At 52.4% G+C, this 24,238-nt stretch overlaps 1 protein-coding gene across 1 annotated transcript; it reads left to right on the top strand.

Annotated features, from left to right (window-relative positions):
* The first annotated feature begins 261 nt into the window (after positions 1-261).
* Positions 262-17,738, top strand: SEC61A1 (SEC61 translocon subunit alpha 1). Its single transcript, XM_045991364.1, has 12 exons — positions 262-422; positions 692-759; positions 3,859-3,924; positions 4,014-4,092; positions 5,036-5,167; positions 7,286-7,395; positions 7,693-7,846; positions 11,408-11,568; positions 13,144-13,341; positions 13,596-13,787; positions 14,196-14,272; positions 15,681-17,738. The coding sequence occupies exons 1-12, from the start codon at positions 416-418 to the stop codon at positions 15,865-15,867; spliced, it is 1,431 nt and encodes a 476-aa protein (XP_045847320.1). The 5' UTR covers positions 262-415; the 3' UTR covers positions 15,868-17,738.
* Positions 17,739-24,238: the final 6,500 nt, after the last annotated feature.

Here is a 24,238-nt window from a genome sequence, read left to right as displayed (position 1 = left end):
CAACGCCCGCCCTCTGGAGCCATGACACACCCTCCGCCCGCGCGCTCCCGCTTGGCCAGGTCTGCGCAGCCGCACACTCCCAATCCCGGCATACCCCGCGACCCGACCCGCCCCGGCGTCTCGCACCTTCTTCTCGGGAGGCCCAGGAGCCCCGCTGCATGCCGGGAATTGTGGTCTCGGCGGCGACTGTGCGGGCCCGCGGCTGGCCCACAGCGCGTGGCAGGAAGCGGAAGCAGCCTGCGGCCCGCCCCCAGCTCCGCCCCGCGCCGCGCCGCGCCGGTCGCCGCGGTGCTAGCACTGACGTGTCTCTCGGCGGAGGTGTAGCGCTCCGGGGCGGACTGGCCCACGGACAGCCTCATCTCACTCGGAGTGGAGCAGAGCCGAAGGGGGACCCGGACCCCGAGCAGCCGCCGCCATGGCGAGTGAGTCCCTCCGGGCAGCCCCGGCAAGGCCGGGAAGGATCAAAATGCCCCTTCCCCTCACCGGTCCGGACGAGCGGCCACCCCTCAGGCCCGCTCGGGTCCCCTAGACCGTGGCCCGCGCCCCCGGCCCTTCTTGGGGCGCCCGCGAGCCCCCGTGCGCGGTCTGCCCCTCTAGTCCCTGCTCCGCTCACGCTGGGCGGAAGGTTTCCCCAAGGGAGCGGGGCAGGTTTTTACGTGCCCTAACTCTGCTTTTGTCTCTCCCCTCAAAGTCAAATTTCTGGAAGTCATCAAGCCGTTCTGTGTCATCCTGCCGGAAATTCAGAAGCCGGAGAGGAAGGTAAGTTCCCGAAATCGCCGTCCACCGAGGTTTCCTGAACTGTCTGGGCGCCCGAAGTTTACAGCACAATTAAAAATGGCTTCAGCACGCCAGATGGGAGCTCTGTTTCGCACCCCTTCCTCCTGGCGTGTAGCTGTGTGCTCTCCTGAGCTTTGTCGGAAGGTGACCTGGCCGTGTGGGAATTTCCACTGAAATCATGGTGCTGGATTTGGAGCATCTTTTGAGGGTACTACTCCAGCAGACAAAGCCTCGGGTTTGCTCTGTCCGGAAAGTGGAACTCGGAGATGAATGCGTAAGGCCCCAGCAGCCTCAGGAGACTCGGATTGAGTTTCCTTTCCTTCTTCACCTCCAGCACGAGCGCTTCGTGGCTGGGTTTTTTTACCCCCAGGAGGTTTTGGTATGCATGTCCCTTTATCCTGCGCAAATGAGTTAGGACTCAGACAGTCTCCATAAAAGGTACGGGAAAAGGGCGTTTTTGTGAACCCCGCTTTTTACAGCAGACACATTAAAACATGAGAAGATAAAAATGTAGAACCTTTATCAGAATTTCCGCTCCTGCACAGCCACAGCCCAGTATAGCAAGTTTTGCCAGTGCTAGTGTAGCGGTTAAACAGTGGGGAGGTTTTATTTAGATTCTTGCATTCAAGAGAATGAATAGTAAAAGGTTTTTGTCTTTAGATTCTTTTAAGACTGTTGTTCATGCATTCACATACACATCTTTGTAATTAACATCAATATGGACACTTACTTCTTGAAGTCTCCCCCCCCCCTTTTTTTTTTGTTAACTTAAAATCCTTTTGTGTAAGTTCACATACGTGCCCTTTTCGATGGGCAGGATACAAAGTTGTCCCTTCTACCCCAACTCCCTAGCTTAGTAGAAAGGGCTCTGGAGGTAGACAAGCCTGGGACCCACCCTTCACAAACCTTTTAATAGCTGCCTGACCTTGGCCTTGTAACTAAGTGTGGTAGATGGAGCAGTGAAAATGTGTGCAGGTTGTAGCAATGGCTTAGGAAGGGATTAATTCTGGAAGATGTGGTTTCTGGTGGTTTTAATGGAAGAATAGAAGTTGGGGGTTTTTTGGTTTGGTGGTTGTTTTTTTTTTGTTTTTTTGTTTTTTTTGAGGGGAAAGAAAGGAATTCCAGATATAAAGAATATGTGTGCAAAGCAGACAAGCAGGTGGGAGGGTGTCAGCTGTAGTTCCATATCACTAGAACATAAAGAGTGATGGGGAGCAGTGGAAGGGCCAGGTGATGAGAAAATGTTCTAGAAGTCGGTGGAAGATGAGAGTGGCTTCAAAGCTTTTGTAACACAGGGTATATGGGGTGGGCTCCCCGCTCCCCCCGTACTTTTTATTACATTGTTTTACCCTTAATTCATAGCAAATACACTGTCGAACTATCACCGATTGCAAATTAGTTAACCTACATCATTGCAAGATTTTATCAATTTCAAAAGCTTTTTGATGAGAAGTGATTGTTGGCTGATTCAGCAGCTATTTCAAAGGTAAAGTAGACAGGACTAGGATGAAGAGCTTTTGAAGTTTTGCTGTTGAATTTGGCTGCATCCAGGAGAGGAGACTTGGTTATTAAGAAATGAGGAGTCTTATAAAAATCATCTACTCTTTTTTCCCATGAAGAATCCTTTCAACACAAGCCTGTTGTGTTCCTGGTTAGCTGGAAGTGGTGTTGCCTTCCCTTGGCCTCCTAATTTCTTGGTTTGGTGAGGTGCAGATGGGAAGGGGAGCATTCTCAAGAGGAAGGAGGGTTCTGTGACTTCACCCCAGCTTCATGTGGGGTGTCAGACCCTAAGTGCCCGCCGCCTTTGTGTGGTGGTCTCCTTGGGGCCTGCCTAAAGTGGCAGTCGTGAAAGATCTCAACTTCTGTTCTGACCAGAGAGCCAGACTCTGTCTTGGAGCTCATGTAGACTTTGGACTCCTCCTCCCGTCCGGTTAGAAAGTACTTTTTCAGAGCACAGTTCTATTCACTTCATGCTGTAGCTCACAAGGTATTTTTCCATATCAAAATCCTCAGTCCACACAATAGTTAACAGTGTTTTTTAAGCCTTTTAAACCCCTTCTTGCAGGATAGGCAGCAAGTACTAGGGAAGGCCATCAGTTGAGGCAGAACACCTGGAAAAGCTGCCAGTTCTACTTGGTACCAGGGGGACCTTGGGCAGGGATTCTAAATTTTCCTGATGGTACTCACTCGTTATCTATAAAATAATTCCTAGTAGTCACTTGGCCTACATGTGTACCCATGGAGATGTGAAAAGTCTTAAGTAGGTGCTGTTAGCAGGCACTGAGTAGGTTAAAGGTGTAAATCTCCCTGCCTCCCTCCCACAGTATTTTTTATTACATTGTTTTACCCTTAATTCATAGCAAATACACTGTTGAACTGTCACACATTGCAAATTAGTTAGCTACAGAATTGCAAGATTTTATCAGTTACAGAACCTTTTTGAATGATCACTATCATTGGCTCCTTGTAAGGTCTGGTCTGTTTTAGGAATCCCTTGCTGTTGCAACATTGTTCCATCTGGGGTCTGATCCTAAACTGTTAATTCTGGTGACTAAGAGCACAGGTTTTGCACTCAAAACTCACTTCAGCTGTGAGATTTGGGACAAGTTAGCTTTCCTAAGACCCTCATTGTAAAGATAACAGTAAGTGACATGAGGCTCCAATGAAATCGTACGTGAAAGGTCTCTGCATGCCTGTCTTGTACATAGAAAGCCTGCAACACACATCCTTACGTTTCAGTGCTTATGTCTGGCACACAGTTTGGAGTGTTCAAGGCTCACTTCTCTGGTGAACAAAGAAAGGGGTCCAATTCGAGTTCATTTCTTTTTTTTTTTAAGATTTATTTATTTGACAGATAGAGATTACAAGTAGGCAGAGAGGCAGGCAGAGAGAGAGAGAGGAGGAAGCAGGCTCCCAGCCAAGCAGAGAGCCTGATGCGGGGCTCGATCCCAGGACCCTGGGATCATGACCTGAGCCAAAGGCAGAGGCTTTAACCCACTGAGCCACCCAGGCGCCCCTCGAGTTCATTTCTATGAACTTGTCTTTGTAAATACTGCCTTAATGCATTCTCTTCCACTATAGATTCAGTTTAAGGAGAAAGTGCTGTGGACCGCAATCACCCTCTTTATCTTCTTAGTATGCTGCCAGGTAAGCGCAGTTCCTGTTCCAAAATTGCGGTGGGGCGAAGAGCAGTCTGGGGGTCAGCGTGCTGACTCCTTTTCTCTGCTTGTTTCCAGATCCCGCTATTTGGTATCATGTCTTCAGATTCAGCTGACCCTTTCTATTGGATGAGAGTGATTCTCGCCTCGAACAGAGGTAGGACTTCGGCCATCTGTACCTCTCTGCAGTGGGGATTTGACTGGCCTCCTTCGGTTAAATTACAGGCTTCGGCTTTATGTGGAATTCATAGTGTTAGGGAGGAATGTTAGCACGCGTGCTGAATAGCCTGAGCAGATGGCCAATTCAGCCATCTGAGGCATTTGAATGCAACACAAAACCTGTAATAACAAGATAAGTCTAGGTCGTGGAGGATAAAAAAACATGGAAAAACTAGAATGTTTTTAAACAGCTGAAATGATGACATTTGTACTGGTCTTTCTCCTGTTTTGATAACATTCTTCAGAATATGTAACTTATTTCTGAGCTACATCTTCATATCTTTAGGTTATATATACGTGTCCAAAAAAATATGTAGCAGTGTTTTCTATATTCTAACCCATTTACCTATGGGTGGGGAGGATTTGAACATTTATGTTGATACTGCTTTTGATTAACTCGCTTTCTAAACATTTCAAATTAAGTTCTAAATCAGTTGGAAGTATAGCTCATTTTAACATAATGGAAATAGAGGTTTATTCACAACTAGATACAATGGTGCTGACCTTCTTTCCAAACTCCGGAAGTTATTTGAATGTTATCCTTTTTTTATTAACTGATGAAGAGACGAACCTTTCTTATCTCTGTAAAACCAGAATGAATCTGTTTGGGGTGAATTTAAAGGCTGTCATCTATTTAAATGCCACGTGACTTCCTAAATAGAATAAGATGTTGCCTGGCAGACTGAATAGAATGAATTGAATTATACGCTAATCGTTGATATTTGGGGATTAATTTTGAAATTAAATACTGCTAGCAAACTGAAACACATCAGATTTGTACACAGGGCACACCGTTGAATTTTGCTCATTTATTTTCTTAATATCATGTGTTGCTTTTCCAAGCTCATACTGGCTGTGTTTTGCCTTGCTCTTTCTTCAAGGCACATTGATGGAGCTGGGTATCTCTCCCATTGTCACCTCCGGCCTCATCATGCAGCTCTTGGCTGGCGCCAAAATAATTGAAGTTGGTGACACCCCAAAAGACCGAGCCCTCTTCAATGGAGCCCAAAAGTGTAAGTGAGATTTTGAAAAATGTTCAGATGTCTGCAGGTGAGAATTCAAATTTGCTCTGAAGTTTAGGGCATCAAAATAGGTTTTTTTGTACGATGTAACCTCCTTGGCCCACCAACCCTGTAAGTGTACTGTGGGCTATGTTAATGAGAGAGCACTTGGATAGAGTCGATGAGGCAGGGGGTGGGTGTCACCAGGTGTCATCGAGGGGAAGAAGCAGGGCTTGGAGGTCTCGCCCTCCACCAGCCACAATTTCCTCACCACTTAGAAGGAAAACTTCAGAGCTACTTTAAGACTTCATTTGAATAGCATGTATAAAACCTTTTCAACGCCTGGTGTGCAGTAGCTACCCAACACGTGGTATTTTCTCTCTGCTCAGAGTTTGAAAGGATTCAGCTTAGGGGATAGGGATCCTTTCGGTCCAGCTCTGTGATTTCCTAGCTCTGTGACCTGGGATGAAGTTAGATAACATCTCTGAAGTCTCAGTCTTTTCATCTGTAACAGTGAGTATAATGTTTTGCTTTATAGCAAGTAATGTGTTACTAGTAATAGTAACCAGTTCTCGGAATGAACCACGTGCAGCCTCTGGCTGTGAAGCGAAATGCATTAATTAGGAAATTACATTTACAGTTGCTTGCACAGCCTTGTTTTATTCCACACCAGCATGTTTTAGAGATCTTCTGGAGTTAGTAGGTGAAATGACTGAGCAAGAAAGACTAATCCAATTCAGACTTGTCAGTTTCAGATACAAATCAGGTTCTAAAATATACACATGTATTATTTTTCAAAAGCACAAATTAGCTGTTTTCTCTTTATTCTTGAACAGTTTTTTGAAATTTTTCTGTCTCAAGGTATCTGTTTTATTAGGCACTTTTTTAAAGTCAAATAGAAACTATTTGATGGGCATTTTGGAATAAAATTGTATTTCATGCACAAACTAAGCAGAAAAGCTGAAATTGAATCCCAAACCCATCTAGTATTGTAGAACCAATAAAAACGTGGATTCCACTATGCCTAACAACAGAGACTAATGAGCTACAAGAAACAAAGACGTGTGCATACAAAAAGGAATGTATCTCTTTGGCCAGAAGAGCTTTGTGGCTGAGGAAACGGAACTAGTAACTAAATTGACTGCTTTGTGAGTTTTTCCTGTAAAACTACATTAACTACAAGTTGAGAAGGGATCACTTTATCCCAGAGATCATATTCAGTGTGCTGGACTCAGACCCAGATGATAGGCCTGTAGAGGGCCCGGGCATGTATTCAAGTTAGGGAGCTCCCCAAAGCCTAAGCAACCTGACTTGAGTTTGGGTGCTGCAGGTTGACACCATCACCAAATCACATGCCTCTGGATGTTATCATCCATTGCTCCCTGACTCTCCTTTCATAAGAACTAGATTAGTAGGGGGCGCCTGGGTGGCTCAGTGGGTTAAAGCCTCTGCCTTTGGCTCAGGTCATGGTCTCAGGGTCCTGGGATCGAGTCCCGTATCGGGCTTCCTGCTCAGCAGGGAACCTGCTTCCCCTCTCTCTCTCTGCCTGCCTCTCTGCCTACTTGTGATCTCTGTCTGTCAAATAAATAAATAAAATCTTCAAAAAAAAAAAAAAAAAAAAAAACTAGATTAGTGGATACCTGGGTGGCTCAGTTGGCAAAGTGTCTGATTTGGGCTCGGGTCATAATCCCGGGGTCCTGGAATCCGGTCCCACATTGGGCCCTCTGCTCAGTGGGTAGTCTGTTTCTCCCTTGCCCCTGCTTGTGCTCTCTCGCTTTCTCTCTGTCAAATAAATGAAATCTTAATGGAAAAAAAGAAAAGAACTGTATTAGTACATTTCAACTCTTTTTCCTGCCGTCACTGAAAGGAAAGTGATTTTGGAGAAGCTGGAATTGAAGAGGTTGCAGGCTTTTGTTAGAAGGCATTTGAGTACTTGTACTCAGTACTCTTGTACTTTGGCCATGGAGCTGCTGTGTTCCTGGATTGAGCTCCTTGCAGGCCATGCCTGCATTCTACATCTCCCATCATCATCCTCCCCAGTGCCTGGCACACAGTAGGTGTTCCAGAACCGTTTTCTCCAGACCATGTAGTGTCCCACTTTGAGAAGACCCCGTTTTCTTGTGATTCCAGTATTTGGCATGATCATTACCATCGGCCAGTCCATCGTGTATGTGATGACAGGAATGTACGGAGATCCTTCTGAAATGGGCGCTGGAATCTGCCTGTTGATCACCATACAGGTCAGTGTGGCTCTAACGTGTCCCCGCTTCTGAGTAGCTCCTCACACTTAGACTTCCCGAATGACAGATCTGAGGTGGGCATAACAGAAGCATGAGAAGAAGCCAGGGCCCCTGTGGTGGCCTTTCCGAGTTCACCAGAGAAAGGCTCTACTGTCCAAGCTCCACCCTGCCTTTAGTGTTGAGAAGCAGAAAAGCTTGATACTGCAGAAGGAAAGGACCAGGCCTGTGAAGAACAGTAATGCGCAGTCTGTTTGGGTTGCTTTTTTTATTTTTTCTTTTCTTTTTAAATTTTCACAGCTCTTTGTTGCTGGCTTAATTGTCTTACTTTTGGATGAACTTCTGCAAAAAGGATATGGCCTGGGCTCTGGGATTTCCCTCTTCATTGCCACTAACATCTGTGAGACCATCGTGTGGAAGGCGTTCAGCCCCACCACTGTCAACACCGGCCGAGGTAAGGACCCTGGCCTTCCCTGGGGACAGGGTTTAGTAGAAAGTACCAGCGTGTGCAAGGCAGGAAACAGAAGTTCCCCCATTCCCAGGAAAAATCAGGTTAGTTTTAGGTACATCTCTTCTGATGTTACTGTGTGTATCTGCAGAGTTTCTGTTTTTGTTTTTTAAAGTGATCTCTATCTATAGAGTTTTTAAAACACAGATAGGTCTGTGCTCATAAAGATGTCCAGCTTGCATTTTTTGTGTATTTCACGGACATTTGCCATGTCGCGATACATAATTTTGCCTCGTTTTCCTCAGCACAGTATGGACTTCCATTGCAAGGCTGAGGCGGCATTTATTATGGTCTTCTTGTGACGGACACTGAGGTTGTTTCCACTGCCACCGTTGCAGCAGTGAAATAGTGCGCATCCTCACATGTTCGTCTTTACCTGTCTTGGCAGTCGCTCGCAGTGATTAAGCAGAAATTATGGAACCAATGCACTTGCTCGTATGAGGAGCAGTTTTGGGAGAGAGGCCTGAACTTGGAGTCACTAGGTTTAAGTCCTGGCTGTTGCTGGTAGTGGTTAAATGGCCTTGGGCACTTTCCTCTGCATATCAGCTGTGGGTGCCAGGATTAATGAGAAATAATATGAAATTCTGTGAGTCCTGGCTCAGAGTAGATGCATGTTACATGTAAGTGTTGTATGTTATGCCTACAAAGAAGAGAATCTTGTTACAGGCAGTGTCTTTAATAAAACTTCCTAAATATTTGGGAAGTGTGACTTAGTAGGAAAGGAAAATTGGGTCTTTTCGTCACTGAATATGTTACACACTGTGCGGAGACTCGTGAGAACTGAAGACTCACGCGCGTCTGAGCAGTTTCCTTCGATGAGTGCTGGAAACAGTCCCTGGCATCCAGAGACCCCATGATTTCATTAGTGACACTCAGAGTAGGTCCGTGGACAAATGAAGGCCACATGCACCCAGTAGATTACAAGGGAAAGAGCGTAGCTTGACATAGGAACTGTCAGCAGAGCCTCAGAGAAGAGGGACTTGGTTCCTCCCTGGGCACTTCTGGAATTGTGGGAAATTCAGGACAAATTGGGAGAAAGGAGAGGGTGGAGGGTAAGACTTTTCAGGGATGGGTGTGAAAAGGCAGGTGGGAGAAAGGATCATAGGGGTTCAGGGGTGTGAAGACTGTCACTGTAACTGGCCTGGGGGCATCCTGAAGTCTGAAGATGCAGCACCAGAGTTGGGGCTGGGAGGGGAGGAGTCAGTAAAGGTTCAGAAGCCCCAGCTGAGGAACCACCTTCCACTGAGGAGCAGGCCAGTGAGGCAGTGAGGGTTGGAGCATGGAAGGGGTGATTCAGCCCGGACTGCAGGGAAGACGGGCGGAGAACACAGCCCGGCGGCTGTTCCATTGTCCAGCTTTGACCAGACAGCCCCTCGTGGAAAGCACAGACCGAGGCATAAGGCGCTAAGAGCATAATAGATGGGACAAAGGAGGTTCTTTCAAGGGTGATGGAAAATCGCAGAGCAAAGTTGGGTTTGTTTCTGGCTTTAAAAGTGTTATTGGGCTTTCAGCTGGTCGTGTTTGAGACTGAGCCAGAGAGCAACGCAGCTGGGAGGGGTCACTCCAAGCCGCTCGTGTGGGCAGTGAATGTTGCCGTGAGAGCTGTGGCTTCAGGGGAGAGGGAAGAGTGGGGTCCCGAGGACTGGACCCTGGAGGAAGGCACAGGTCACATACGTCACAGGCCTGTGAAGGGCAAGTGGGAACAGCTCAAATGGGATTAGTGGGACCACGCAGGTACAAAGCTGCCTCTGCACCTGAAGTCACTCTTCACACTTGGAAGTTCTGTATTGTTCCCAGAGATGCAGCAGGTGGCGAATTTTAAGAAATGATGTTAAAAATTAGGAGAACTAGAGCTTACCCTTGGCATTGCCCTTCACTCAACAAATACTTCACCTGACATCTGTGAAGGGTCAGACCCTGGGAATACGGAGTGACTTGAGTGTTCCACAGGCAGGTGTTGGAACAGGTACCTAGAGGAACAACGAGGCAGAGAAAGAAGATGGAGATACTGGGAGGGTTGTCACAGGGTTAGTCTGGGTGATCAGGAAGACCCCCTCCCAGCATCCCTCTACCTTGGAACAAAGTCCTGCACAGGGGAGGGAGCCTTGCAGCTCTGTGGGGGAAGAAGGTCCCATTTAGAGGGAACAAGCAGCTGCAAAGGCCCTGAGGTTGGAGTGTAGTGTTCAGGGTCAGCATGTGTGGCTAGTGCAGAATGAACAAGGTGGAGAGGAGTCGGAGCTGTGGTCAGAGGGACGGGAGTGGGGGGCAGTGTGGACGAAGGGCAGAAGGGAACAAGTCCTTCCTCCCCAGCAGCTGGGGTGGTGGCCTCTGAAGGCCTGTCCCAGCTCCTGCTCTGAGATCCCTGAACCCTATGCCCTGGGAAGGCAGTGCTTGTCACAAGCCTGGGAGCAGGAGTGCGTGGGGACTGAGCACAGCATCACAGGGTGAGGTGAGGAATTACAGACCGTTGGAACAGTGTTTCTGTCACAGAAGCCACATTCCAGAAGAGGTCAGTGGTGATCCCCCTTGGATTACCCCCTAAAATGGTTTGGGAACAGAGCAGGTGGTACCAGCCACCGTGTGTTCAAAACTTGAGTGCGTGCCGTAGCAGGACAGTTCCAGGGCACCCCTCATGCCACTGTGACCGGTACCTCCAGCCACCCTCAGAGACCATGGCTCTAGACACGGCGCTAGCTTCAGGCATGTGCACTGCCTGAGTGTGTCGTGGCGTAGACTGTCGTGGGTTAGCAGAGATTACACAGTAACGCAGCGCTCTTGTTACCTGCTTTAGCTTTGGTTTGTTTAACTATAAACTTCCTGAAAATTAAGACACCGCTAGGCCTTACTAATGCCCTGTGCTCCCGAAGTTCCTCTCACTTGTCCCTCTGCTGCCTGCTCCTCAGGTCAAGTACCCAGTCTCGTTCTTTCCTTTCAGTCTTTGGGAAGCTCAGTCTGCTTCATGGCTGTGGTTTCCTGGCTCATACTGGCTGCCTCCTTCCACATCCTCTCGGGGTAGGGTATCAACTCAGATTTGGATCAGCCCTGCGGGGGCGCACGTGTGGTCCTTTCCACTTGACCATCAGTGTCAGGAGCAGAGCCCGAGCCCCACCTGCCCCTCAGAGCCGCAGATGCTCGGACTGCCCGCGCATTTCCAGGAAGAGAATCTGGCAGCTTGGAGGCCCCCCTTCAGTGTAGGGCCCCTTCAGCCAGAGTTCAGCAGACCCTGCCTTTATGGTTTTGTGACTGATCGTCATGCCACATGTCCAGTAGCCATTGACGCATCATGCTGAAGAACTGAGATGAGTTAAATCAAAAGGTAGAATAGCCCTTTCTGCAGGGTTGCATTATCTACAGAAGCAGTAGATGAGAGAACTCTCTCCCTGGGCTTATGGGAGTGAGCACTGTGAAGGCTAGGACTTCGTCTTTTTAGCCACTGAGAAGGTCAGTAGAGCCAAATTTAGTTGGTGGCTTGTTTGTTTACTTCACACATCTCTCCTTCACCGACAGGAATGGAATTCGAAGGCGCCATCATTGCACTGTTCCATCTACTGGCCACACGCACTGACAAGGTCCGAGCCCTTCGAGAGGCCTTCTACCGCCAGAATCTTCCCAACCTCATGAATCTGATCGCCACCATCTTTGTCTTCGCGGTGGTGATCTATTTCCAGGTGCGTCCAGATCCCAGTGCACCAAGTTTTAATGGTCTGCCTTTATGTGTCAGCATATCTTGGCATACGCATCCCTCACCCACACCCTGGCGGGGAGCCTGTCCCGTCCCATTGTATCGAAATGAGATGGCGTTTAAAGGACGCAGAGCCCACGGCGAGCAGTATAGGTGCCTCGCACTGAGTCAGGGGACTTGCTGGAACACACGTGAGGCAGAGCTAGTATTTCTGGAATCATGTTCCTTTGGGTTGGGGCTGTTGGCAGATAAAGAAGATACTAAGTTCTTAGTTCAAGAAAAGTGAAAAGCAAGCAAACTCACACCTCCTCTCTGTCTTACCCAGTTTGTACCATAATTGCAGGCAGGAGCCTCATCTTGGAAAAGGCTTTCCTCATACCTTTCAGATTATTCGTCTGTGTCACTTGCTTCTGAATAAGAGAGCTGCACTGCCGGTCACTTTTCTGTAGTCAGGCCAATCTTTGTATTTTTTGATCAGCCACTTTGTATTCTAATATTTATTGACAAGGAAAGATAGCAGTTGAGGAAGTAGTTGAATGCTTGTTGGAAAGGTATTTAAACCAGGCAAGTGCTTTTTCCGAGGAGCAAACGACTGTTCCTTTGGCTGAGACTCATATGTCTCATTACCAATAAGTGGACCCTTCAGGGGCTTGGCAAGTATGCGTTTGGAGCATAAAGATTTTATTTCGAATCTTACATATTCTGAGTCCTATTCTAGGCATTGAGAGTTTGTGAAAATGATATAAAAGAAACCCTTCCTCCAAGGGTTTCCAAGGGAGAGGTCATATTCATAGAAAATCTTGGCTTTGGGGCACCTGGGTGGCTCAGGCAGTTAAGCGCCTGCCTTGCTCTGTGAGGAGCCTGCTTCTCCCTCTCCCTCTGCCTGCCACTCCCCCTGCTTGTGCTCACTCTTTGTCTATCCAATAAATAAGATCTCAGAAAAGAAAAAGAAAAGCTTGGCTTTTCTGTGTATTATCCGAAACCTCTTAAACAGCTGTTCTGGGGTGCGAGGCGCACTGCTAGAACTTGAGCATGTGTTCTTCAGGCTTTTCTAGTATATTCTACATAGAGCTGGATATAATGTGCTGGATTTTGGTTTCTGACAAAAGTAGGATTATCTCTGCTGGGCTTTGGTGCAGTTTTAAGCCAGTATTTCTGGGAGACCTTTTTTTTTTTTTTTTTTAAAGATTTTTATTTATTTGAGGGGAAAGAACAAGAGAGAGTGTGAGAGCACATGAGTGGTGGGGATGGGCGGAGGGAGAAGAAGCAGCAGGCTCCCTGCTGAGCAAGGAGCCCACCATGGGGCTTGATCCCAGGACCCTGGGATCATGACCTGAGCTGAAGGCAGACACTTAACCAACTGAGCCACCCAGGCACCCCTTCTGGGAACCTTCTGTTCCAATGCCCCCAGGTGCAGAGGTGGGTAAGGCAGGGGAACCACAGCCCTGGAAGCAATGCTTGCAGCCGGCTCCCTGACAGCTGTCCCCGGCTGGGCTGGGCTTCTGGGCAGCGGGCCAGATATGAGGCAGCGAAGGGCATTGCACTCCGTTTGGCGTCGCAGGGCTTCCGCGTGGACCTACCCATCAAGTCAGCCCGTTACCGAGGCCAGTACAACACCTACCCGATCAAGCTCTTCTACACCTCCAACATCCCCATCATCCTGCAGTCCGCCCTGGTGTCCAACCTGTACGTCATCTCCCAGATGCTGTCCGCCCGCTTCAGTGGCAACCTGCTGGTCAGCCTGTTGGGCACCTGGTCTGTAAGTATGGCTGCTCGGGGCCGTCAGTTTTAGCGCAGGTTGCTGGCTGTGCACCTGTGCATCTCACTAGGAGCACGTATTTCACCCATAGGTATTGCTGATCATGCCTTTTACAAATTCAGCATGTTCAGTTCCCCTTTTGTTGAGGGAACTGTACTATGGGCCCTTGAGCAAAATCGTCGTCTGTGTCATCTGCTCAGAACTATTCTGTCCTGATGCGGAGGTACGATAGGCTTTGTGCGTAACCTTTCCAGGATACTTCCTCTGGGGGCCCGGCACGTGCGTATCCCGTCGGCGGCCTGTGCTACTACCTGTCCCCGCCAGAATCCTTTGGCTCCGTGTTAGAAGATCCCGTCCATGCCGTGGTGTACATAGTGTTCATGCTTGGCTCTTGTGCGTTCTTCTCCAAAACCTGGATTGAGGTCTCGGGCTCCTCTGCCAAAGATGTGAGTATATAGAAGTTACAGCGAATTTCTCGAGAGGAGGTTAATCCAGGAAACAGTAGTCCTCACCCATTCGGGGTCTGAGGGGTCTCCGCCTGTCTCCTCTTGCTAAGAAAGTGGTCTGTGGACACCCTCAGATACTTCATGCTCAGGGCGGGGCAGTCGTGAACCCTCAGTGGCCAAAGATGAACGCCAGCGGGAAGCCAGCGCTGTGTTGAGGAAGCTAGAGCCACAGTGTGCAGTCACACTTCGCCCCGTGACTTCTCTGCGGTGAAGTCAGAGTTACCTGTGTGAGGGCTTAGGGCGCGGAAGAGGAAAAGCTGCGAGTGTTGAGCCCCACCAGGAGGCGTCCGCCTTCCTTCAGGTTCAGGTCTCCGATTTAATGGTGTCTCCTTGATGGGTGTCATGCAGGTCGCAAAGCAGCTGAAGGAGCAACAGATGGTGATGCGGGGCCATCGAGAGACTTCCATGGTCCATGAGCTCAATCGGTGAGTGCTGGCCCCTGGCCCTCAGACTCCGAATTTGTGGTTTCCTTCCACACCAGTTATCCTGATCTGGCTTAGGGGTTTCCGATCCGTTAACTCCTACCCTTGGGTAACGAGATAGAAAAGACCCCTGTGTCTCTAATTCCTCTATGCTCTTGCTTGATGCTGGAGACTGGGGATAGGATAATAAAAGCATGCCGCCCCTCTCCTCAAAGAGGGAGCCACCAGGGAGTGAGACAGAGGCATGCGGCTCTGCGGGTACAAGAGGGCGTGGTAAGGGTGTGGGCAGCCAGTTGGCTGCTGGGGGAAGGGGCAGTGTCCAGGGTCCCTTTAGGAGGCCCAGTGCTAGAGGCAGAGCCATCAAAGGGAGGGCCAGCTGACTGCTGAGAGGCCGCAGTGGGAGTGTGGACCCGGGGCAGGAGGGCTCCAAGTGCTGCAGCAACCTGGGGGGACGCAGAGGAGAGGCCAGCCGCAGCACTTGGTGACCAGCTGGGTGTTGGGTGCGGGGGAGAAGAGAGCTCTAGGCTGGCCCTTGGGGTGCTCATGGGGGACTTGGCCGTCTGCACCTCCTCTCCACTTACCATGGAGCTGCCTCGGGCAGCGGGGGTTGTGATTAAGTATCTCTGGCTTTTCAAGCCTGTCGCGACTACTACCGGGAAGCGGCCGCTGACAGTACCTATGCGGATGAAGGGGCTGTGTTCCCGCAAAACTGTTCCCGAGGTCAGGGGGCCAGCCAGGCTTGTCCCGCTGCCCATAGCTTGCTCGTCTCACCTAAGGAAGCAACCGCGGGAAAAGCCAGTGTTGCAAGTTTCAGGTTGTTTTCAGATCTCTAGCAGGGCGGTTTGCAATTTCGTTCCTTCAGTTCCTCTGTGGCCTCTCGATTTACGCCACCATTCAGTCCTAACAGATTGCACGGCACTTAGGAAATTTTAAATTTTCTACTAGCCACATTAAAAAGGTAAAAACATACGTGAAACTCACAAAATGTTGTGTGTAGGCTCTATCTTGAAAAGAAAGTAAAACGAATCTGAGTAAATTTAATGATGTACTTTATTTAACTCCCCGGGTCTAGAATTTAATTTCAAGTTGTAGATAACGTAAGAAAAAGCATCGTAAGATATTTTATATTCCTGTCTTCACAACCTCATGTGATGTCTTCAGCATCTCCATTTGGACTAGTCCCATCTCATGAGCTCTGTGTGGCTCGCGTGGCACCTATTGGACACCGCAGCCCTAGTCCAGACCATCAAGGTGTGTGAGTGGTGAAGGTTCAAGGAGGTAGTGGAGTGACCTCGGAGTCAGGATCTTAAATCAGATGTGGCATGTCCAAAGCCCCGGTCCCTTCCCGAGGCCAGGCCGGGGCTGGGGGTCTGCATGGCGGCTCGTGGCTCATCGGTCCCCTGTTCCCCAGGTACATCCCCACCGCCGCGGCCTTTGGTGGGCTGTGCATCGGGGCCCTCTCCGTCCTGGCCGACTTCCTGGGTGCCATCGGGTCTGGAACCGGGATCCTGCTCGCGGTCACGATCATCTACCAGTACTTTGAAATCTTCGTGAAGGAGCAGAGCGAGGTCGGCAGCATGGGGGCCCTTCTCTTCTGAGCCACGTCTCCCTGGACCAGGAGAGGGGCCCTGCCTGGAATTGCAAGGGAGGGGGACGCGAGGCCCGTGGGGCGCTCATTGCAGGAGTGCTGCTACCGCACCAGGACTTTGTTCGATACCGTTTCTGAATTTCGTTCTCTTTCATTCCACTTTGTAAAGTGCTAGAATTTTTCCAGTTTGAAATTTTGCTTCTTAGGCTGGCATTGGCAGAAAGAACAATAGGAGGAAGGTTTTATGGAGCTGACTGCCAGAGGTGGGGACGGCAAAGGACTGTCCTCAAGTAACTTTTTTTTTTTAACCTTTGCACCTGCTCAGTGCCGTAGGCGTCTGCAGTGGTCTGAGCTGTTCCCCTAGCACGGGAGCTTTTTTATTAGAAGCACAAACCTCATAGCCATGTCTCCGTCGTGACCATAGGGCACGAGGCTGAGAGCAAATCATGTTTTCTGGTGGACATGACTCACTGGTGAGTCCCTATCACAATCAGGGGTTAGAATACCTGGCTTCAAACTGTTTCTCTGGAAGACACCATTGTTTTCCCTTTTTATAAGTAGTTTTTTAGGAATAAGCCTCTTCAAAAGAAAGGGATGGGTTCTCCAGAAGACACTCTCGGGCCGTCTGTTAACTTTTCTGCATGTGCCTGTTGGCTATTCTCGTTGACTGTTCTGGTTGGGCTTTGAGGCTGAAGAGCACAGAGTCGGCTTAGCTCCATCGTGGCTGGCTGGCTGTCGTCGGTTTGTGTCCTCTGATAGAGCGAGGCCAGGACTCGCCAGCCTTACTGAGTTGGCGCCTGGCCCAGCCGGGTGGACGCTGCGTGGTAGACCCTTGAAGTGACATGTGTCTGTACCGTCCTTCCAGTTGTCGCCAGACGGGCCTCCCACTCGCCTGCAGCAGCCCTCACACGGGGAAAGACGGTGGCTTACTTTTACAGGCCACCGTGCCTTCCGGGCTGAGAACGTCCCATCATGTTTATAGCACTTTTTTTCACGGTGCCTAGGACCAAATGCATGTTAAGTAAATGACCAGATGCCACCTGTCTTCTAGCTTCCGTCAGCACCGCCCCGCAGAGAGGAGGGTGCAGGCCCCACATCCGTGGCAAAATCAGGGTCAGAGAGCTTAGGTTTTTGTTTTTGTTTTTTAGTAGGTTGCTCCAGCCTGTGATTGGAAAAGACTCATGGTGATGTCTAGAATGAGTTCTGTTTGTGGTAACAGGGGACCTACGGTTTAGGCAGTGGAACCTTTTCCGAGGCTGGCAGGGAGGCTCCTCTGGGGACAGGTGGTGCTTGGCAGCAGGGACAGCAGAGTCGGGTGCCACAAGCCTGAGGAATTCTCCCTGGAGGAAGCCCCAGCTCTAGGGGAGCACCCGGGGCCCTGCGGAGAGAGACGCCCCACCAGCAGCTGGCACACGGTGGCCTTCGAAGCAGAGCCATGGTCACGACTCAGCAGAGCTGAGTCTGAGCTCCTAGGACACCTCACTCACAGCGCTAACCAGGGAACAGACCAACCGAGGGACAAGACGCAACTTGCCTGAATCCACCCGGCAAGTCAGCAGCAGAAGCAGGATGGGCCCGACAGGTCGGTCGACCCCTCAGTCCAGGGCATCCCACCATATCACACGTGGCCTTGTCAGACCCAGTCCTGAGCAGAGACTCGATGCTCCCCCCGCGGCAGGCCGTCTGCTTAGCCCCACCCGTGGGGCTAATGTACTGTGGGTGCCTCCTGGGTGGGGCCCTGCGCGGCTCCTGCTCTGTGGTCTGTGATCACAGTGGGTGGGGGCTGACCCCAGCTTCCAGGGGACTGTCACTGTGGACGCCAAAATGGCATAAATGAGTTAAGGTGAATAAGTGACAAATAAAGCCAATTTTTACAAGCCACTTGGTCACGTTCTCTTGGTTTACAGCTCCCAGGAAGGCCGGCGGGTGCAGAGCTGGGGTGTGTGAGGCGTGGTCGAGTCCTGCTTTGGCACGGGCACCCTAGGTCTCCCTGGGATGGAAGTGCCTCCTCAGAAAGGCATTTTGCCTGGGAAGCTGCCTTCTGGTGGCGCCGGCTGCATCCCCTGGCTTCCGGTGAAGTGAGACGCAGGTGACTGGCTGCTGCGGGGCTGGCATGCGGGCGGCCCTGAGGCCCTCCCGGGAACACGGGAGGGGACTGGCATCTCACTTGTGACTGCAGCCCACCATGCTGTCCCCGTGGCCCACACCACCCCGGCCTTGCAGCCCAGGCCAAGGGGTGCTGTGGCCCTCGGCTGCGGTCGTGGGCATACCCGCACATCCGGTCCCTGGCCAGCCAGACCCGTCACAAAGCCACGAGGATTGCCACCCTGCCCTGGACCCCAGCATCGCGTGGATGGTGGCGGCAGACAGCGGCCACGCAGGAGTCTTCCCAAGGGTTTCCACTCTAATGAGAACAGCGGACAGTTCCAGGATGACGTGAGGAAAACACTTCCCACTCACCCAGGCCTGGATTTGGAAGCCAACGTGCTTGTCACAGACAAGGCCTCACCCCAAACCCTCCGCCACTGCCGCCAGCTGGTGCTTCCTCAGTGACTCCCAAGTGACAGGTGAGCAGGGCCTTCCTCTTCAGCTGGCTGTCCCAAGGGCATCCTTAGGCTTTGTCTTAGAAAACTTCGGATTTCCGAGATGGCCTCGGGCCACGGCACTGAGACCACAAGAGGGACAAGGGTTAGAGCCTTGCAGAAGCCACCTGTTGGCACTGCGCCAAGGCTGCCCCCAGACAGGGTGTGCGGCCCTCTGTCCCATGCTCTCCTGCCCCCGGGCCACAGGAGCAAGTTCGGAGGCCCCAGTCCGGAGCCGGACACGCAGCCACTGTGGAATGCTGAAGCCCGCAGGGGGCTGGGCTCTGACCTCCCGAAACTTGAAAACTCAAAGCTCTGACCTCCAGGGAGGCACCACCCCCTTCCTCACTGGCAGGAATATGGCTCCGGGTACCAGGCTCTGCCTCTGCTCACCACGCTGCCAGGTGGGACCTTTGTGCTGGGGATTGGGCCGCCCACCGCCTCCTTTCCCTCCTTTCCCTCCAGTGTTCTTCGTTTCCCACCTGCCCCACCCTGGGCCTGGCCCCATGCTAGCCACCCCTACACGTGGCCTCCTCCCACCTTCAAGCCACCAGAGGCCTCTGGGGAAACAGCTCTTCCCCATTTGGTGCAGAAACCGAGATGCAGTGTGACCAGCTGTCACACAGCCACTTTAGTGGCAGCGTCAGGACACAAAGTCCAAAGACACTGTTCCTGCCCCACATTCCTGCACGGCTCTGGGTCTGCCTGTGGGTACCTCTGAGTGGTATCGTTAGAACCAGGAATGAGGGGCTTAGGAAACCTGCCGCATTCCTGGGAGCTTCCCCATGCTGACCTCAACTGGGAACCCAGAGGGAACCCGCCTTTGTCCGGGGCGTCCTTGGTCCCAGCTGGTGCCCCTGCTCCAGTCCTCTACCTGTTGATACCCCTGCCCCACGCCCCACCCCATCCTGCTCCTGCTGAAAGCCTGGCCTGGGCCCTAGTCCCAGCCAGGCTGAGAAGTCAAGAACTCAGGCACAGTGGGGAAGACAGACGAGCCTCTGATCCCTGCCTGGAGAGGTAGCCCACGTCCTAGGGAAGAGCGTGGCTTGCTGAGGGCCAGAGCTGGGCATGTGATCACTGTCCAAGGATCAGCAAAAGCTCGAGTACAAACTTTAACACCCACCAGTGCCTGGTTCTGGAGAATCCCAGGAGTGCCCCTTGGTGGCAATGTCTTCCTCACTCCCCTGCCCCAAACATTCTGGGGCTTTCCATCACCCTGCCCCAGAACCTTCGGCCACCACACCTCCACATCACCCACTCCTTTCCACTCAACACATATCATTGAGCCCCTGGGGGTAAAGGGGTGAGGATTTGATTGTACCCTCGGAGAACTCACGCCCCAGCGATGTGCATTCTGCAACGTCTACTGAGCCTCCGAGCTCTCCCCAGTCTCTCTCAGTTTTTGTCGGCCTGGCAAATTCCTGTTCACCCTTCAAAGCCCAGCTCGATAACGCTAGAAATATCTAAATGCCCATCAAAAGGGGACTGGATAAATTCTGTTCTGGACTAGAACTTGGAGGACACTCCATACAGGCTAGGAGGAGAATCTCCAAGATGTGCTATTTTTTTTTAAAGATTTTATTTATTTATTTGACAGAGTGATCACAAGTAGGCAGAGAGGCAGGCAGAGAGAGGGAGAAGCAGGCTCCCTGCTGAGCAGAGAGCCTGACATGGGGCTCCATCCCAGGACCCTGGGATCATGACCTGAGCAGAAGGCAGAGGCTTGAACCCACTGAGCCACCCAGGCGCCCCCAAGATGTACTATTGAGGGAGAAGAAAAGGGCCAAGAAGCAGGAAGAGCGTGTGCCACTCCGTGTTTAAGATGTTGGAGGGGGTGGATGGTGCATCGGGAACAGGTCTAGCAATTTCTCAGGAATCTGAACATACATCCTTCCTACCTACACCTGGCTCTTCCACTCCGGGGTATTTACCCAAGAGAAATAAAAATCTGTGCTTATCCAAAGACTTCTGTGAGAGTGTTTGGGGGACCTAGCTGGCTCAGAGACACCTCTTGATCCCCAGGTGGTTAAGCTCAAGCTCCTCGTCGGGTGTAGAGATTACTTAAGAACAGTGTACATCACATGCACATTCTTTAATACCGCTCGCTATTTTATGAGAATATATTTGATGAATATTGGAAAAGAATTAAAACTAAGACAGGCATCTCTAACATTTTCCTCCTTAGAGAGCTTATTCATGAAAGCTGCAAAGTGAGAATGGGCCAAACAGCCAACAGCGGGTAAACGGATGAGTAAAGGGTGGTTCACCCAGACAGCGGCATCTCCAGAAATCCGGACAAACCGCTGATGCACACCGGGGCGTGGGTGAATCCCAGGATCACGGGCCTGAGGGACTGAAAGGAACCAGTCACAAGACGGAGCACACAAACTGTGTGACCCCAGTCCCAAGAAGTCCCAGAGGGAAAGTTTATCTATGGCGAGAACATCCAGAGCGCTCTCTCTCTCTCTCTGTTTCTAGTGTGTTTGAGACTCTGAAGAGGCACCAGAGAGCTTTCTAGGGCAACAGCAACATCTTTGATAGGGGTTTGGGTTTCATTTGTCAAAACTCAATGGATTGGTCCACTTAGGATTCGTGCATTTCACGATGTATAAATTAAACCTTAAAAGGAAAACACGGGGTGCCTGGGTGGCTCAGATGTTTAAGCATTTGCCTTCAGCTCAGGTAATGATCTCTAGGTCCTGGGATCAAGGCCAGCATCGCACTCCCTGCTCGGCAGGGAGCCTGTTTCTCCCTCTACCCCTCGTCCTGCTCATGCTCTCTCTCTCTCTCAAATAAATCTTTAGACACACACACACACACAAATACTGAACTCTAGGTCACTATATGTATGCTACAGTATTTAGGCATGAAGTGCAATGGCTACAACTTGATTTAGAATGAATGAAAAAAGATTAGATGAAGTTGGACGCAGGGAAGGCTGGAGAGTCTAGATGATACGGGTAGTACCGTACAGTTCCTGCAACTTTTTACATTTGACGTTTTTTCGTACACGTTGGGAAGCACGCTGTGCACGTGGCACTGGCTTGTACGCAGAGAACATCTCCGGAGGGTTACGCTGGTGTAAGGCAGGCTGCTTCTGGAGAGGGAAGACAGGATGGCTGAGGGCAGGGGCTCTCCTTTTGTTTTTTACATTTTGAACCATGATCTAAATTATCCATTTAAATACATATGGATATATTACTTTTGTTATTGTTATATATTTGTTATATATATTTTGTTATATATTGTTGTTACTGTTATTATTAACCCAGCTCCGTAATCTCCCTGGCTGCCCTATTCCCACAGCCACTTTTGGACAGACACTCCCTCCCTGCCCGCCTTGGCCTTGGCCTCCATTGCAGGGAGGCAGGCTGGGCAGCTGTGGGTCTGCTGGGAACTCAGACCCTAAGGCCAAGCCCGCCACCCTCCAGACCGGGCACGCGGCGCCGGGCTCAGGGCCGAGAGGCGCGACGGTGGGCAGGCGCTGTGCGCATCTGGCCGCGCGAGGGCGCTGTGGCTCCGCAGTCACGGGCGCAGCGCCGCGGTGGGGAGGCTCTCCGGACGCCGGGAAGCGAAAAGGGAGAGGGACTGGCATTGTCCCCGCTGCCGCTCGCCCCTGAGACACCGCCACCCACCAGACAGGCCGCAGCTGGGCCCCCCGCCCCTGCTATTCTCTGGCCTGGGGCGGCTGGCCTCTCCCTGCGCTCCGGTCACCTCCTCTGGGAAGCCCTCCCAGCGCCTTTCTTAGCACCAGGTCCAGGGCTCCTTCCTATCAGTTTATCGACCAGCGGGTGTCTCTGAGGCTCTTTCCCCAGGAGGGGCGGGGGGACAGGTCACCTCCGGGCATCCGTGGACTTCGGCCTGGCGGTCCGCCGGCTCTTCTCCGCCGTCACCTGCTGTGTGGAGGGCAGGGCAGACAGGCTGAATGAACTCGGGACCCCGAGCTGAAGGCGGGTCCTGGATTCGGGAGCCTGTGAGTGTGCCCTTCAGGTGCAGGGCTGATGCGGGAGGCGCAGGGGCAATCGCCAGCCCCTGGGGACTGGACGATTTGTCCCCTGGGCCATGCGGATCTATCTCTGCGAGGGTTTTGAGTAGGGGTCTGACTGGCTCGCATCGGGGCGCTTCCACAGATGGCTGGCGCTGTGGGGAGAGACCTGCAAGGGCCGAGGAGGCTGGTGGCCCTGGCGGCAGGGGCAGGGAACAGAGGTCACATAACCTGTACCCCCCAACTCCCAGCCCGCCCCGCGCTAACAGCAGGGGTCACGCAGGCCCCTGTGTGACCGGGGCACGTGGGCCAGGGCAGGCCTTAGCGACACCTCTGTGCCTGCTGTGCACGTCCTTGCCCCGGCCCTCGTGACTGGGTCCCCCGCACGCGTGGCCGGGGTCCTGCCTGGGCCGGTGCAGACGCGCTGCCAGCGTGTGCCCCGACCCACACTCCGTCGCTCCTCGGTGACCCCTGCACCCCGGTAGGAGAGCGCGGTGTGCGGGGCGCTAGGCGCATGGCAGGTGGCACGCCGGGCTTTAGGGGCCCCAGCCGGCAACCCCCGCCGCTGCCCGCGTCCCCATTAATCACGCGGCGCGGACGGCGCCGATCTGCGCGCGGGCGGCGTGACGGGGACGGGGACGGCGGGTGACGGAGCGGGCAATCGGCGGGCGCCCATCGGCCCATCTTATCGCGCCGGCCCAGCCGCCGCCCGCCGCGCGCCGCCCATTGATCGCGCCGGGCGGGGGCCGGGGGTCAGCGCGGGCCGGGCCGGCCTGACAGCCGCATCCATCGCCGCCCAGACGCGAGCTGATGGCTGCACGGGCGGCGCGGCCCGGCCATTAATCACGGCGCCTGCCGCCGAGTGACGGGGAGGGGCGACGGGGCAGGCGGGCCGACAGCCAGCCCCCGCAGCCGGCCCACCCCTTCCCCGGCCCCCCGGTCCCCCGGCCCCGCTGCAGGGCTGTCCCTGCACCCTGGGCTGCCCAGTCACCCTGCGCCGGCCTCCCGCAGGTCCCCGGGGACCAGCCATCCCGGGAGGGATGGGAGGGGGAGGCGTGGTGGGCACCCAGCAGGTGGGCCCAGGTGGATGGACCCCCGTTGGACGGTTCCCCAGAGACCAAAAGGTAGGGTTGACCTGGTTGATAGGTTGTCACTACTTGGCTGGTACAAGGGTGCAGCCATTTCTCCTCTCTGGCTGCTCCCACCCTGGCTGGTCCTCGCTCAGGGGTTGGGGAGTCTGCGGGGCCCAGGGAGGGGCAGCATATTGTTTCTGGAAGTTGTGGACACTGAGGGAAAAGCACGTGTCCTGACCGGCTCTCCCCCCGGAGCTTGTTTGGCCCTGAGCAGGGGTTGGTCCTTCTGGGTTTAACAGAAGGGTCCATCCACCTGGGATTTCTAGGCCTTTTCAAGGGGGCGGGCTGAGATGGGGAGGGGTGGAGCCTAGCCAGCTTCTGCCTCCTGTTGGACACACTGTGACCTTCTCTTTTCCCAGGAGGGACAGGGATTGGGAGCTCCCTGAATTTTAACATCTGGAGTCACTGAGGCAAACACACATCACCTCACCATGTCCCCATACCCATCATCTACTGGGATAGACTGCCCCCATCTTCTAGAGGAGGAAACCAAAGCTCAGAGGTCCAGAAGGGTCCTTGGTCATCAAGACCAAGGGCCAAACCCAATGAAAACCACATCCCTGTGTGCTGCGTCCCCAGAACCCGCTTGCTCCTGTCTCCCACCTGTTGCCTGTCTGGGACCCCTGGAGCAGTTGCTGCTCAGGTGTGACCAGCTGCCATCCCAGGGCTGGCCATGGCAGG

This window comes from Meles meles, chromosome 20 (assembly GCF_922984935.1).
Source record: "Meles meles chromosome 20, mMelMel3.1 paternal haplotype, whole genome shotgun sequence".
In the NCBI taxonomy this organism is placed as follows: Eukaryota; Metazoa; Chordata; class Mammalia; order Carnivora; family Mustelidae; genus Meles; species Meles meles.
This window is presented reverse-complemented; position numbering and strand designations above follow the sequence as displayed.

What these genes read in the sequence shown, in the direction of transcription:
- SEC61A1 (XM_045991364.1), top strand. An exon ending in CTTCAATGGAGCCCAAAAGT is followed by an intron (nt 5,168 to 7,285) that starts GTAAGTGAGATT and finishes TTGTGATTCCAG; the next exon opens with TATTTGGCATGATCATTACC. An exon ending in GCCTGTTGATCACCATACAG is followed by an intron (nt 7,396 to 7,692) that starts GTCAGTGTGGCT and finishes AAATTTTCACAG; the next exon opens with CTCTTTGTTGCTGGCTTAAT.